At 43.4% G+C, this 16,800-nt stretch overlaps 2 protein-coding genes and 1 long non-coding RNA gene across 3 annotated transcripts in view; 2 read left to right on the top strand and 1 right to left on the bottom strand.

The window, feature by feature from the left end:
* The window catches only part of fem1b (fem-1 homolog b), a 7,888-nt gene extending 3,946 nt beyond the window's left edge, over positions 1-3,942 (top strand). The window contains exons 2-3 of the mRNA XM_031306679.2: positions 1,963-2,386; positions 2,605-3,942. Of these exons, the coding sequence (XP_031162539.1) occupies positions 1,963-2,386; positions 2,605-3,825 (1,645 nt within the window). The 3' untranslated portion in view covers positions 3,826-3,942. The remainder of the gene's footprint in view (positions 1-1,962; positions 2,387-2,604) is intronic.
* The window catches only part of LOC116036403 (NLR family CARD domain-containing protein 3-like), a 1,020,880-nt gene that overhangs the window by 546,252 nt on the left and 457,828 nt on the right, over positions 1-16,800 (bottom strand). The window lies entirely within an intron of this gene.
* On the top strand, positions 4,038-6,704 carry LOC116054926. The gene is made up of 2 exons (XR_004106182.2): positions 4,038-5,610; positions 5,696-6,704. It is a non-coding gene; the product is annotated as an uncharacterized LOC116054926 (long non-coding RNA).

The following is a 16,800-nucleotide window of genomic DNA, read 5'->3' on the forward strand; positions in this document are numbered from 1 at the left end:
TTCCTCCATCAGCCAAATTCTGGTAGAATATGCAAGTGGTAAGATGGTACATTAGCTTCACTCACCGGCCCCAAAAAACTATGTTAATCTATTAAGTGGCTGGTACAATTTTTAACATTTATTATTAGCTGTTTGGCTGGTGGATGAGAAAGTTAATTCTGAACCCTGATAGTAATGAGAGGGGGGGGGGGGGGTGTAAATGATGTTAAAATGAGCGCCGACACAGAAACTGTTGTTGCTCAGCTGGTTTGTCTAGACGGCCACACCCACTCAGTGATGTAACCGCAGACTCTGTGACCCAATTTACAAAAGAAATATCCGGCTGAGACTGGTGTAGTAATAATTAAGGGTGTGAATATGTACATGCATGGTTCACGATTCCATATCTTCTCACGCTATTATGTGCGTGTGAGATAACTATCTCATTACCTCACACGTTACAACATATTATGCTACTTGCACACTGGTTATTTCATATGAATGTTATAATAATAATAATAATAATAATAATAATAATAACATACTATGTACAGTCTTGTGAAAAAATTAGGACACCCATGCTAAAGTTGACAAAAAAGAGGAATACAAAAATCATCTTTTGGAAATTGATCTTAATGCCTTAATTAAAGAAATGAGGAAAAATCCGACCTTTAAGGACACCGATTTTCTTTGTGAATGAATAATGTATCGTAAATAAATAAATGTTCTTCCTTAAAATACAGGGGGCATAATCAAACTATATACTACAAACAATAACTCAGTGCAAATCAAACCAGCTATTAGGCTAACTGCACAAATGGAGAGATGTCAGAGTGAGTGGGCTGCCAGTGCTGGACCAGCGCCCTGAGCGGTTGGGGGGGGGGGGTACGCTGTTGGATGCTGTCCTCCTCTCCTACTTCAATGCCTAACGAATCTCTCTCCCTCTCTCCCTGAGTCTTTCACTGGTTGAAGCCTGAAAATGTTGTAAACAAATGAATGTTTGAATGAACCGTTGAGCTCTGTTTCAGACCGATACCTCCGGTTCAGACTGGACCTCATCCTCAACACGTTCCTTTTTCAGTCGCCGAAAATACTTTTTACAATACTCATCTGGATTGAAGCAGCAAACGTTCAGTGTAAGAGTAAAAAATGACATAACATTATTTAGCCTATAATACGTTTATTTGATTCACAGCTGCTACATACAGTGTTTTGACCTCGACAACCCAACTGCATTTTACCGCAAACTTGTGACTAGCTAACTTCCTAAAGCGGGCGCAGTCGCTTCTTTGCTAAGAGTGTGGTCGGTGATTGTGAATGTGTGATTGTGTAAAGGTGTTCACGAGATAGATACCAACCTTTAGTGAACTTGGCCAGCCGTCTTCTCTCCTTTACGGAGACAGACGCTGTGTGCACGGTGGGCTCGATGGTGTCTTAAGCCCCCAACGTCGCCTTACAGGCAGCTAACCCTCACCGTAACACTGACATTACTTCTTTGACATGATTATTGCCGCGCTGCCTGAAAGGCGACGTTGGGGGCAAAAAACACCAAACACCGCATTTTGTGTGTGTGTGAGACACAAGTGACAGAGAGACGGAGGAGGGCAGGAAAAGGAAATGCAGAAGAACGTGTTTTTAAATAGCGTTTAAAAAAATAAATAATTAATAACTAAACACAATGTGCGGCGGCCGGTGCTGATAGTGCGACGCACCGCCACACATTAGTCTGTGTGGGAAACACTGGATTAATATCAACACCCTGAGTAGTAATGCTTGTTTGTTTATAAATCCTTTTTGCATATCCTACTACATTTGTTGTATATCCTGCACTTGTTAAATAGTTATGTGTGTATTTGTTTCTGTGTTTATTGTTTGTTTATTTTATATTATTATTTTTATGTCTGCACCGTCAACCAAAGCACAGTCCTAGTAAGTGCTGTTTACCCTGCATTAACAGCAGAGTGTCTCCCGTCTGTCCCGCAGCTACGTCATCGACGGTGCCACGGCGCTGTGGTGCGCGGCCGGGGCGGGGCACTTTGAGGTCGTGCGCCTGCTGCTGACTCACCGCGCCAACGTCAACCACACCACGGTCACCAACTCCACGCCGCTGCGGGCCGCCTGCTTCGACGGGCGCCTGGACATCGTGCGCTACCTGGTGGAGCACGACGCCGACATCCGCATCACCAACAAGTACAACAACACCTGCCTGATGATCGCCGCCTACAAGGGCCACGCCGACGTGGTCAAGTTCCTGCTGGAGCGGGGCGCCGACCCCAACGCCAAGGCCCACTGCGGCGCCACGGCGCTGCACTTTGCGGCCGAGGCCGGCCACCTGGAGATCGTCACGGAGCTGGTGCGCTGCCAGGCCGGCATGGTTGTCAACGGACACGGCATGACGCCGCTCAAGGTGAACAGGCAACACAACCCTTAGTAATAATGCAGTTTGTTTTAAATTTAAAACTGATTAGTCGGGCCAAAATTTGCTGTGAACCTAAATTGAAATGTGGGCCGTATCAAAATTTGCAAGGGGCCGGATTTGGCCCCCGGGCCATGAGTTTGACACATGTGTAGTGTATTCAGCTTGTGTGTTTTGAGGGCCGCCACTAACGATTCTTGTCGTTGAAGGTGGCCGCCGAGAGCTGCAAGGCGGACGTGGTGGAGCTTCTGCTGGCGCACGCCGACTGCGACCCGCGCAGCCGCATCGAGGCGCTGGAACTGCTGGGCGCCTCGTTCGCCAACGACCGCGAGAACTACGACATCCAGCGGACGTACCACTACCTGCACACGGCCATGACGGAGCGCCACCGCGACCCCGACAACGTCGTCGCCAAGGAGCTGCTGCCAGCCATCGAGGCGTACGGCGGCCGCGCCGAGTGCCGCACGCTCGCGGAGCTGGAGGCCATCCGCGCCGACCGCGACGCCCTGCACATGGAGGGGCTGATGATCCGCGAGCGCGTCCTCGGCTCCGACAACATCGACGTGTCGCACCCCATCATCTACCGCGGCGCCGTCTACGCCGACAACATGGAGTTCGAGCACTGCATCAAGCTGTGGCTGCACGCGCTCCGCCTGCGGCAGAAGGGCAACCGAAACACGCACAAGGACCTCCTGCGCTTCGCCCAGGTCTTCTCCCAGATGGTGCACCTGAAGGAGCGCGTGCTGGCCGCGGCCGTGGAGCAGGTGCTCAGCTGCAGCGTGCTGGAGATCCGGCGCAGCATGGCGCGCGTGGAGGCGGCCGCGGCCGCAGCGGAGCCCGAGCTGCCGCAGGCCCTGGACAACTACGAGTCCAACGTCTTCACCTTCCTGTACCTGACGTGCATCTCCACCAAGACGACGTGCGGCGGCGAGGAGCGCGCGCGCATCAACAAGCACATCTACGACCTGATCCAGCTGGACCCGCGCTCGCGCGACGGCGCGTCGCTGCTGCACCTCGCCATCAGCTCCAACACGCCCGTGGACGACTTCCACACCAACGACGTGTGCAGCTTCCCGAGCGCGCAGGTCACCAAGCTGCTGCTGGACTGCGGCGCGCAGGTCAACGCCGTGGACCACGAGGGCAACACGCCGCTGCACGTCATTGTGCAGTACAACCGGCCCATCAGCGACTTCCTCACGCTGCACGCCATCATCATCAGCCTGGTGGAGGCCGGCGCCCACACGGACATGGCCAACAAGCAGAAGAAGACGCCGCTGGACAAGAGCACGACGGGCGTGTCGGAGATCCTGCTCAAGACGCAGATGAAGATGAGCCTCAAGTGCCTGGCGGCGCGCGCCGTCCGCCTGCACCAGATCACCTACCGCAACCAGATCCCCAAAACGCTCGAGGAGTTTGTCGAGTTCCACTGAGGAAAACGGAACCCGAAGGACAAAAAGACTCTTTGTTCTTTTTTAAAAAAAAACCTTTCTTATAATTTTCTAACAAATTCAAACGGTGCTGAAGATGATGGTTCAGTACTAAAAAAAGTTTTTGAGCGTTTTTATAAAGAAGTGGGTTGGCTTTTTTACACACACACACACACACACACACACACACACACACACACACACACACACACACACACACACAAAATATGCTAAGTGGCACAAAGACTTGCTTCACTCACCAGCCCAAAAAGACCAATGGTGATCTATTGAGTGGTTGGTCAAATTTGAACATGCACTAACCATTTGGCTGGTGGATAAAAAAGTTAATTTTAAACCCTGATTTTTAAGTATTAACTGCTAAGTACTAGAGATGTTTCGATACCGGTTTTCCTTCCCGATTCTGATACCTGATACCTTTCATATTGGCCGATATATATTTTGTTTTTTTAAAAGCTGTATAAACCGTCTCTGGGTAAACTCTCCGCTAGCGGACCAAAACAAGAAATCAATTCTTCTACGTCTGCAACCAGCGATTGTTTTCATTATTGATTAACCTGCCGATTATTTTCTAGATTCGTTGTTTTGGTCTATTAAATGGCAGAAAAAAGGTGAAAAATGTCCATCCTAGTTTCTCAAAGTCCAAGGCGATGTCTTTAACCCTTGTATTGTCCTCCCAGGTGAAAACTTTATTCAACATTTTCTAATCTTTCACCCCTTAAACCAACTTATTAACTCAACTTATTAAGTTTTACAATTATTTATTAAAAATTCATACTCAATAAACCTCATTTATATGATTTTATACCTCCATTTTTTTAGTTAAAAAGCAGAAATTATGAAATACTTTGATATATTCTGATTTAAGTTAAAATCCGAGGAAGACTTTAGTCAGAGTTTAGTCAGGAAATGGTTTTTAAAACATTTAAACCGTTTTTTTCTTTTTTTCTTTTTCCAAATGCTGTAAAATATAATATAACATCCGGAATTGATAAATCCGGAAATGATATTGTGAAGAACGTTGTATTGAACCAACCCTGTTGTTGTTTTTGGGGGCAATTCGGTTAAAAGAAAACCATATTTCTTTGAGTAGAAACTTTGAAAAAAAAAACAGGAGGGTAAATGTCTTGCTTTTTTTTTTTTTTTTCAGTCCCAAACCCAGATATTCAGTTTGCTATGATATGAAATTAAAGAAAGAGCAGGGAATCTCCATATTTGAGGGACTTATAACTGCATTTTCAAAAAAAAAAAAGTTTTTTTGCATGAAAAATCGCTTTAACAATTAAATCGATAATCAAAATAGTTGGTGATTTCGATCAACTAATCGCTTCAGCTCTGAATTCTTCTCGCCGCTCTAAAAGACAGTGGTTGTGGCAGCAACAGAAGAATTGATTTCTGGTTTGGTCTGCTTGCGGCACGGCTAGGGGCCAGTGTCGTTTTTGTTCCGGTAATGCTACTTTGAAGTTAGTGTCTTTCGGGGCTAAATTACGTGGTATCGGATCGGTGCGCAGACTCGTCCATACCGGCATTTTAGGCAGTATGGGAGGCTTTCCCGAGATTGTTATCGGTATCGAAACAACTCAAAGTCCGTCTGTGTCTTTTGGGGTTGCAGCGAAGCGTCACGAGGAAACTCTGGGCAGGTTTGTGCTGCGAGAGCAGAGAGAGAGTTGGTTTGCCTTATCTCCATGACGGCGTGCCGCCATGTTACTGTGATCCTACAGTCTGAGTGAGCGAGGGTGACGGAGAGATAAACAGACAGAATGAATGAGTGTCTGCAGACGGCCCCACCCCTTTCCTGCTTCACATGCGTTAACCCCACACGTCGGCCGCCACACATGATTGTTTTTTTTAACAGGAAAAACAGTTTTCTCTGGCTTAAGTTTTTACTGCGACAACAACAACAGGCCGGCGAGAAAAGGCGGTCCGATTAAGGAGACGTGATGCGACTGCGGTGCGGAAGTTCTACCAACTATCAGGCTTTTAGTTCGTCGTATGTTTTAATAAATGGTTTACTGCCAATCATTATTTGCAGGACTGGGTATCGCCACTGCAATGTTCCCCATACTTTGATTTATCTGTGGCGGCCCGCCACAATATCACCGTTGACTGCCACAAATTGATTTTCTATTTTATTAATATTTTAAATGGTAAAACCATATGTCATTGTAGAGCTGTGCACAGCATATTCATTTACTCAGCTGCTCCTTTTCGTGCACGGCGGCTCGACCGCATTAAGCCTCTGGCTCCTACCATTTACCGTGTATCTACAGTTAGTAAGTCTTTCTCTCTGCCGCTGTTTTTCCACATATAGCCTAGCGTTAGCTAACGTTAGCACTTGTTCCGGAGGAGCTCTGACCAGCGTAAGTCGAGGGCGACGTCACCTGGTTTGCTGCGGCAGCTTTAGCTTTTGGTTGGTAATGTCTGAGGGGGAAACAAACACGGGAGAGATTTTAACGTTGAGATCCAAAAGGTAAAAACAAAAGTTCATCAGCTCTGATCATGTTTTTGTTGATTTGCCGGTGACATGTAGGACTTTCCATTATTGTCTTTTGGAGCATAAAGACTTAAAGGCTTTTAGGAATCAGTTTCTATGACTTCACATGGATTATTTATTTATTTGTCGGCACATTGTGCTGCTGCTGCAAGTGTCTTCATGTCTTCAGTCTCTGTCGGGATTATGATTATTTTTATTTTTTTTTGTTTTATTTCTATCTTAACTCTTTGTGCCTCATACATCTCCAGAGCCGACCGTCTGATTCTCAAAAATACAACTAGAGATCTTTGTGAAAACCCAGAAAAGATTTAGAAGTGTTTTTAATCCACCGCGCACATAAAAAAGGTTTCTAGCCCACGTGCTCTGATCCGAAACAAGGCAAACAAGAGACGTTTGCCCAATTTGTACGATGTGAAACAAGACTAAAAGTAAATCAAGCATTTGTTCGGTTAAACTTTCCCAAAACAAGCAAGAAGATCTGACATTTTTTCTGGCTGAATGGACTGGAAATACAGATACAAACGGGAAAAAAAGACACGTGTGTTCAGAATCATTTTTGAATGTTGCGTCGTAGAATCCTTTACTTCTTCATCCCGATTGGTTAGAAGAGTCTCTGAACAGCAGGAAGCGTTAGACACATCGCCGGGTGTTTCTTTTTCAAAACAAAAGCCCAAAGCTTTGTGGGTGGAAAGTACCGGTTACACACGAGAAGCACAGAAAGATCTGAACATGTGTACGTGTTTGAATGTTCTGTTGTATTCTGTTTGGAAAGTTTAAGTCTCATGGCGGCTATCAATGCAAGAAGCAAAACTCCCCGGTTCTTTTTTTAATTCTTTCTTCCAAAACAAAGTGTAAAACCCACCAGACCTTTTGGGGATTATTCTGTTGGCATTTTGCACGCTGAGTGATTGTAGAGGCAGAACAAGTGTTCTGTGTTAAAGCAGCTCGTTAAGTTTGAAGGATTAGAAAGTCCTCTGAGGGGCTCATTCATCTTTAAAACCGGCCGATCGCACTTAAAACCCGCCACAGTCGAAGCGGAAAAAACAAAGCTGTTTGCTTAATCTTTCTGTGTGTGTGTGTGTGTGTTTTTTCTTGTTTTACTATATTCGTGGGGTCCAAAAACCGGGGAATACAGTATACTTGTGGGGTCTGCACAGGTTAAAGGGCTGTTTGATAGCTAGGGAATGCATTATGTCAATGACGGGTCCCCACAAAGATAGTGAAACGTGTGTGTGTGTCTGCAGAGAGGGAAAGGGTGCTTCTTTATGGGGGGGCACCTTTAGCTCAACACCAGAGGTGCACCGATACTTTTTTCTGTGTTCTACAGAACAGATTTTAACTTCGTACAGGTCGGGCTGAAACTAACTACTGTTGTCATTGTCCATCAGGGTGCAACAGTAACGCCACGTCGGGCGAGTCAATATAACAACCCAAGTTTCACAGTTTGTTTTCTATATATTTTTTGACTGTTTAACCCGATTTATCTTATGCTCTATAAAATGTCAGAAAACGATAACATGTCCATCCAAGTCCAAGCTGATGTCTTTGAATGTCTTGTTTTGTCCAATACCCAAAGATATCCAGTTTAATATGATATAAAACAAAAACACACACACACACACCACACAGATATCCAGTTTAATATGATATAAAACAGAAAAGAGCATGAAATGTCCACATCTGAGGGGCTGAAAACAGCATTTTCTGCCATTTTTGCTTGAAAAACAATTGCTTTTTTTTTAATAACCATCGATCAGCTAATGTTAATGGTTTCAGCCCTGGAATCGGTGCAGCTCTGGTATCGGTGCGGTGCAGCCCTGGTATCGGTGCAGCTCTGGTATCGGTGCAGCCCTGGTATCGGTGCAGCCCTGGTATCGGTGCAGCCCTGGAATCGGTGCGGCTCTGGTATCGGTGCGGTGCAGCCCTGGTATCGGTGCAGCTCTGGTATCGGTGCAGCTCTGGTATCGGTGCAGCTCTGGTATCGGTGCGGTGCAGCCCTGGTATCGGTGCAGCTCTGGTATCGGTGCAGCTCTGGTATCGGTGCAGCTCTGGTATCGGTGCAGCCCTGGTATCGGTGCAGCTCTGGTATCGGTGCGGTGCAGCCCTGGTATCGGTGCAGCTCTGGTATCGGTGCGGTGCAGCCCTGGTATCGGTGCAGCTCTGGTATCGGTGCAGCCCTGGTATCGGTGCAGCCCTGGTATCGGTGCAGCCCTGGTATCGGTGCGGCTCTGGTATCGGTGCAGCCCTGGTATCGGTGCAGCCCTGGTATCGGTGCAGCTCTGGTATCGGTGCAGCCCTGGTATCGGTGCAGCTCTGGGCCGCAGACGATTCATCAGTGAAACGAGCTACTGCTGCAGATTAATTTCCTTCGACGTGCAGATTTATTACGGACGCCGCTCACCGCTCGCTCCGAGTCCGGGAAAACAGTTTGAGAAAAAAAACCACACAGGATACATCCGGGCTGCTCAGCACGATGGCGGGGACTCTGAAACCTTTCTAAACGTATTAAAGGGTAACTTTTATTTTTTTATTTTTATTTTTTTTAACCTGGACCCTGTTTTTGTGTGCAGGTGACTGAATGATCCCTACAGAGATAGACCTTTAAAACCTCTTTAAGACCTTTCTGTTTAACCAGAAACGGCTCTGAAGTCGCTAGTGCTAAACCCACCAGACTCCATTTAAAAAAGCAATACTTTTAGCGTGTATAGAGCCAACATATTTTCACATGTAAATCAGTAAACTCTGTTCATTTCAACCAAAACTAGACTTGTGATGGTTGGTTAAAGTGGAAAGACGACCCAAAACGGCTTTTCATAGTTTTATTTGGTTTCTGTCAACTTTGAATGAAGTGTATTTTACGATGCTAAAATGACTGTTTATTTACATGGAGTCTGGTGGGTTTAACAAACGCAGTTTCGTGTATGTTTTTATGTTTAAAAAAAGGATCTTACTCTTTAACAGAGAGGTCGACCTCCTTAGAAATCCTATAACACTATGAATATTAATCTGAGTCTGTCAGCGGCAAAACAAGCACTTCTGTGAAGGTAAAAACAAGCTGGACAATTACTATTAACTTAGATTGCAGCTTGTTTCTCCGCTGCCGACTGCAGCGATCTCTCTTAATACCGGACCAATGTCAAAGATTGTTGTTCCCATCAGTCACTTAGACACACAAACATAGGAACATAGGGTCCAGAGACCCTTTAAGCTGTTGTTAAGCATGACGGCGGGACTCTTTCTAAAACGTATTTCAAGCTGTTTGCTGTCAATGCAAAATGAACTGGAGGGTTATAAATGATTATTTCTCAGCTGCTGGTTTTGCTGGAGCCGTGGTGTCGTGATTGTAGATTTTTCTGAACATAAAGCAGCATGTGAATGCAACACTGAAACTTAAAGTCCTGCATGTCAGAGTTTTCTAGGGCTGCCCTCCTCCTTATCAGTTAGTCGTTAATCAATCATTAAACATACAACAATAAATACAGAAACTAATATACATATACAACATATTACAGGATGTCAGAGGGGATTTCTGCCTGGAGGCTTTTAGGGTTTGAAGTGATGATAATGTGCCATTCAGAATGCTACTTTTTATTTTTTAACTCTGAGTTTTTTTAATTTATCGCTGCAGGAGATGGGTTGTGTCCCGACGGAGCTGGAGAAGTTTTGAGTTTTTAAACTAGTTTTTGTTTCTGTGGCTGAAATGAAGCCAAAGATTCTCCACGGTGTTGATGAGACTTTATAAAGACGTCAGCTGTGTTGTTTACTTCCTGCAGAACCAACACTGTCAAAATAAAAGTCTTCTTTCTGCATTCACCTGCTGTGCTTTTCTCTTTTTATTCTTTTTCTAAAATATAAAAACATGAATACAGTAAATACATTTATACACTGGTTCTCAAAGTTTTTTTTTCAATTATGTTCCCCCTTTAAACTGTTTTTTTTAAGCCATGTACCCCCTAACCGGCACGAATAGTAGGAAAAAAAAAGTCTATATAAAGATGAACAATACAGCGATGTCAGCGATAGATTTACTTAGAAAAAAGACAGTAGAAAAAAGTAAGGAAGAAAGGCAAGAATAGGTCAAAACAAATGACAAAACCTTCAAAAAAATGTGACAAACTTCAAACGGCGACAAAAACGTAATAAAAAGCGACAAACTTGGAGAAAAAAAAGACAGAAGTACCCCTAGGGGGACATGTACCCCCTGCAGTTCTCCAGAGTACCCCTAGGGGGACAAGTACCACTGATGGACACTGCTCTAGACCAGTGGTTCCCAACCTTTTTTCCTTGGCGCCCCCATTACTTATGTCTAAGAAAAGCTGAGCCCCCCCCCTCCGAAACCGAAGGTGAGGTAACTTTCCCTTACTTTCTTTTTTGATATAGAGGAGTTATCAGCACTTTTACGTTTCTCCGCCATGTTTCATTCATAAAATAGTGATGCTGTGGCGGCAGGAAACACGAGGATGATAGCAGCTAGCAGCTAACAGCTAGCAGCTATCAGCTGACCTGATGACAGCAGGGTCCCAGGTTAAGAGGTCCCGGAGGTTTGGCCTACTAAGTAGCCTGCCTACAATTTTAAGCGAGAACAAAAATATATAGTTTTTATACAGACTTTTGTATACATTATATATTCTAGTGTATTATCATAATTTGTTTAACGTGCAAATATTTTTTTTTTTTACCTCAACCTCAAACCAGATAAAGACTTGTGATCTTTGCCGCCCCCCCTTAGGGGTCCCCGGACCCCAGGTTGGGAACCACTGCTCTAGACGACACAATTTCTCAGTCTGTTTGTCTTATTTGTCAGTGCTTTTAAAGTTTCAAAACATAATTTAATACCATTTTTAAATTGGTGAATATTCATATATTTTTTTCAGAGCTTTTTACTTTTGTGAATATAACATTTTCAAAATAAAATGCTATTCATCCAAATCATTTCCTTCAGAGTAAAACATATTTTTCTTTGTAATTTGATCTTAGAGCCATGCAATACATGAAGCTGTTATCTAGTATTATTTACTCACCAGAGTGTTTCAGTGCGAAGTACCCCCACAGGTGTTCTCACTTTATCGCCTGATTGGAGCAAAAACCTGCCGGGTGCACTGTGATTGGTTGATGACACATCATCAGTCTGTGTCATATTTATGGGAAGTGTGGGGAGTGTAATTCATGAAGAGTTGGCTAGTTTTAAAGGCGGATTCTGACATTCTTTAGACTAAATATCTTTCTACAGTTTAATAAAGGGATTACGTATTTTTCATTACTATTATACTGCAGGTGTCCGAGTGAAGAAAAAACGTAGCAAACCGTTTATTTAAACTGAGGGTACAGTGCGTGAATGCGTACACGTGCTGCCTTTTTATTACCACAAGTTTAAAAACACGTCGCTTCCGATTGGCTAAGATCTCTGACACAGCCGCCAAATGAGAGAAATCATACTTCAAAGCCTGTTGCACACTGTTCTGAGGAAACCTGTTGTTCAACCCGAGCAGCATCTCATGTAGGCTGTCAAAAAAGCACTTGACGTCGGGCATTTTTATTCAGAAAAGTTGAACTTTTTTTCAACTTCAAAAAGACGCTCCGAGCAGCAGAAAAAAAGTCGGCAGTTAAAGCCCCAGACACACCGACCAGACGGCCGACCCTCGGCAGAAAAGGCATTTGGGCTGATCAGTCTCCCCGAGTTGGTCAAAAAAGTGCCTCAGAACACACCAAAGAGACGAGACGTAATACGTCTCCATTACAGCAGGCGGCGCTAATCTGTATTGTTGCCCAAAAATGAAAACCGGCAGCTGATTGGATGAACACGTCACGTGGGTCTGGTTTCTCCAGAAATTCACAGCCAGACTGTCATGGCGGCTCGTTCAGAATACGATCTCATCTTGGACTGAAATAGTTCACCGAAACGTGTTTCTGAAAACATTTGAAGAGAGAAATAGGCCGTGCAGTTGCTGAATCTGTCTTCATTTCAGATCAACAAAGGTCAGTTTAAAAGATTTTCGTCAGATTTTGAGAGGCTCTAGTCACGCTCATCCCGCTCCTAGTTTCCGGGTTAGCTTTCCACCAATCAGATGGGTCATTTGAGTCCGACTGCTGGCAGTGCCCGCCCCGCCGATTATACATGTCAAATCGGCCAAAATGAAGGACGACGGCCCCTCGGACGGACGACAGCGCGGAGCACACCGAACAGACGCGAGTCACGACCTCACCAGACTGTCCAACGGCTGATTATCAGGTTGGTGTGTCACGACTTTAAGAAAGCGCTCAGGACTTTTTTGAAAACACGTTTTTACCCTGTAGGATTATAACGTAAAACAGACGCTGTCAGCTTTGAAAAAAGACGCCAAGTGTGAACATAACCTTGGTCACTTAGACACCAATACATGGAAAAATAGGGTCGAGGTTTGAACACCAAATTACCCTTTAAGTTTTAACACTCTTTCTATCTGTTAACAGTCGTATGTTTCCAGGCAGCAGTTTATTCCTTTTTAAATTATTTGTGCAGTCTTAAATTCTCTCGGCTCTTTAAACCTTCAGGAATGTCATAAAAATTAAAAAACTTCACTGCAGGGCACAAAGGAGGTGTACACATCGTTAGGCTCCAAACAAGTTTATTTCCCCTAAGAGATGACCTATTTATTTGGAGCTACTTTGTATTTAACTACCATTTCGGCGGTTTCAAGCACCGGAAAGTTCGGCTTTATTCCAATTAATCTGTCCTTCCTCTCATGCGAGTGTTGCAATTAAAACCGACAGGTCTTTCCTCTTTTCAAGGCAACATTATTGAGATTGAAATCGTTGCCTTGAAAAGAGAAATAAACTATTTATTTGAAGCCATGACAGTGAATTATTTGTGCTTTATCCCTCTAGTTTATTCAACAAAATACGATAAAAACAAAATAGTAAAACAGAATTAAAAGACCTTTATTATTTGTATTTCTACGTGGAGTTTGTTGGCCCATAGGTGTAATTTACAGAGGGGGATGGGAGGGTTACAACCCCCTCAATAATCAAAACCGGCCAGTGCAACCCAAAATTTCAATATTACTAAAAGTGGAGATCTCAACCGCCCTAATGTTGAACCCAAAGTTACGCCCTTGTGTCGGCCGCATGTTATCGTCAGCACCGCTCCAACTACATCCACCTGAGCAGAAGTCTAATCAGCTACGTGACATTGGAAACACATGTGTTCAGGCTTTAAAAGCTTCACTCACAATGTGCTTCTCTCTTCTCTCTGGATAAAAGTCATTCAGGAGACTGTATAACACTGTATGACCGTATGACACTAGCAGACTGTGAAGAGACTTTGAAAAGAGTAAAGTGTGTAAAGATTTTACTACCAAGACTTAAAAAACGGGAAAAAAACATCAGAAAAGACGCCAACGTTAGACCCATCAACAGTGAGTCAGCGGACCGCTAACGTTAGACCCAGCGGCAGTGGGTCAGAGGACCGTTAACGTTAGACCCAGCCCACTGTTCAGCTCATTCTCTGTAACCGATGCAGCATAAAAGCACGGCGGAACAAGCAAGCCAGCCAGCCGGTGTTAGTTGGCTAATGCTAGCTTGCTAACTCCGCCTTAACGTTACCCCCTCGCCACATCGTTCACAGAAAAGGAGCTGAATAAAGCTGTCACTCGTGGCTATAGCAGTGTGCTTTATGTGGATGAAGTATTATTATGATATTAATTTTAGAAAAGCGGAATATCGTCTTATTCGGAATAAGGGGAAAAACTGAATATTACGTGCATGTGAACGCAGTCACTGAGTTAGCAAAGTATCGATAGAGGAAAATATATTTCAATGAAAAATGTAATATATATGAATAGAGCTGCAATGATGAATTGATTGTCAATTATTAAATTTATCTCAAACAATTTTGAAAGAAATGTGAAACTTGTGATGTCAGCTCGTTAAATGGGAATATGTTTTAGTTTCTTCTCTCCTCTGTGACAGTAAACTGAATATCTTTGAGTTGTGGACAAAACAAGACATTTGAGGACGTCATCTGGGGCTTTGGGAAACTGTGGGAATTATGTCTAATTATGTGGGAAATAAGGCCCTATGGCCAGTTTAATCGGTTAATCTCCAGTTAATGAATTCCCGCGCCTTCTTTATATCGGACTTAAGTTTACCAGAACACAAGGATCAATCTGAGACGAAGAGTTCAGTTAAGCAAAGTTTACTGAGTCCAGCATAAAAGTTACAACACAGCTGTGGGTTCACAAAAACAGAGTCTAAGTTGCCCTAGCAACAGACATGAAGTCAGAGCCCGGTCCACCAGGATCTCGGTTCGAATGAGCTCCGATCTATTTTCTCCCTTAAGCTTTCATCCTCCCCTCACAGGGGGAGGGGGGGGGTCTCCTTGTTTCTAGGCAGAAGCTGTTATCTTCACAAACACAGCACACACCAAGGTCGGGGCCTCTGTGTGGTGCAACTTCCTCTCCTAATAGTAGTATAGTAAAACACTGATCCACATGTTTCACAATTTTCTGACAATTTAAAGACATAACAACTAATCCCTTCATCCAGAAAATAATTGTTAGTTACAGCTCTGTATAGGAAGGACAACACAAACAGTGAACATACCAAACGTGTGTGGGCGGAGCGGCGTTACACAACAGGACAAACCACTGCAGAAACAACAGCTTTATATCAAACAATAATGCCACAATCCTTTTTATGAATTCATACATATTTACACAAAAAGTTCAAGTTTGACTTTATACAACAAAAGTGCATCAGGTATAAATTTGACATAATATACAATGTGTTCATAAGATGCATTTACAATTTCCATTAGTATGAAAAAAGATATAAAAACCAGCCATCTTAGGTAGTCTTGTGTTGTCTTGTCGAGTACTGCTGTTGGTTTGAATGCTTTCCATCCGGGTACATTTATTCTTTTATGTGCAGGGGGGGTGATATCTGTTGTTAGTTCCCCCCTCTGATACAACCCATGGGAGTGTTCTCCGTCCTCATATCTAAACCAGAGAAGGTAACGTTCGCGGTTTGTGAAACGGTCCCAGTTTGGTTAGGTTTAGACACCAAAACTACTGAGTTAAGTTGATAAAAAAGATGGTGGTTTGGGTTCAAATCAGACGTTACTTCACTTCCTGAAGGTTACCACGTGATGCAGAATGTGTCGTAGCTCCGTTTGTTCCATAAAGTTAAAAAAAACTCTGTTTCCGTTTCTTTTCATACAGGACATGAACCCCGGTCTCCTGGGTGAAAGTCCTGTTTGTTTGACCCAAATTTTGTTTTTTTCTTACAACCTGTGTCCTGTTTTCTGTCCCTTCTCTCTTCAATTTAACTCCTCCGCATTAGTGATTGATTAATGATAGATTTGAGCAGCTTCACTCAGCATGAATTCAAACATCATGACATCATCTTAAGACAAAAAAGGACACACGTTGTCACACAGGTTACTCAGGTTCTGCCACATTTTCTGAAGCACTTACGCAGAAGTTAAAAGGTCACTGTTTCATTAAACGGCTGCATTCACACTGCAGCCTTTATGCTCAAATTAGATTTATTTGTTTGGCTGTTCACATCATTTTTTAAACGTTGTCAAAATCAGATTTGAGAGTGAACTGACTGGCCTTCACAAAAGAACAATACCGAAGACGTCACACGCAGCACGCTGTTGTACGGAAGTATGCATGGACGCCAGTGAAGTCAGCCTTTACGAATTAATTTAACCCTTGTGTTGTCTTCAAGTCGACCTTGCAAGTTTTAGTTTTTCGGGGTCAAATTTTTAAAAAATAATTTTTTTTTCAATGTTTTGGGCATTTTCTTCGATGTTTTTTTTTTTTTTGATTTTTTTGTCACTTTTTTTCCAAGTTTTCTGTCACTTTTTTGTGTGACATTTTTGTCATTTTTTTAAATGTTATTTTATAAAAAAACTTTAAATTAAATAAAACACCCAAATTCAATGAAAGCAGTAAACTGATCACTTGTTTTACTTGTGAAGAGTGGTGGTTTTATGGAACCATCCATGTTAAGAAACCCACATTTCTGATATAGAAACTTTTGACCCGAGGACATCAGGAGGGTTAAAGGTTCGGGTGCAGTCGGTGGAAGCCAGCGAATCTGTGAGCAGGGGCTCGTTCAGTTTCAAAACATTGTGCATCGTCTTGCTGTGTTTTGGTGTTCGTGTTGTTTCTGGGTTGAACGACATTTACATGGAGTCTGAGTCAAATTTGACCCGTTGTCAAAGTTTTTTATAACAGAAATATGGATTTCTTTCAACCTAAATGCTCCAAAATAACTTGGATGTACGTTGTATAGAAGCCATGCAACATTCTTCGCAGGTAAACTTAATGATTACTTTCATTGCATTTTGGGTGTTTTATTCAATTTTATGGCATTTCAAAAAAATGTTTAAATGGTTTTAAAACAGTATCCTGACTAAACTTTAACATAAACCAGTCTGTGATCCACTCAACATCCTCTGATCTTAACTATTAGTCAAA

This window comes from Sander lucioperca, chromosome 7 (assembly GCF_008315115.2).
Source record: "Sander lucioperca isolate FBNREF2018 chromosome 7, SLUC_FBN_1.2, whole genome shotgun sequence".
NCBI lineage: Eukaryota > Metazoa > Chordata > Actinopteri > Perciformes > Percidae > Sander > Sander lucioperca.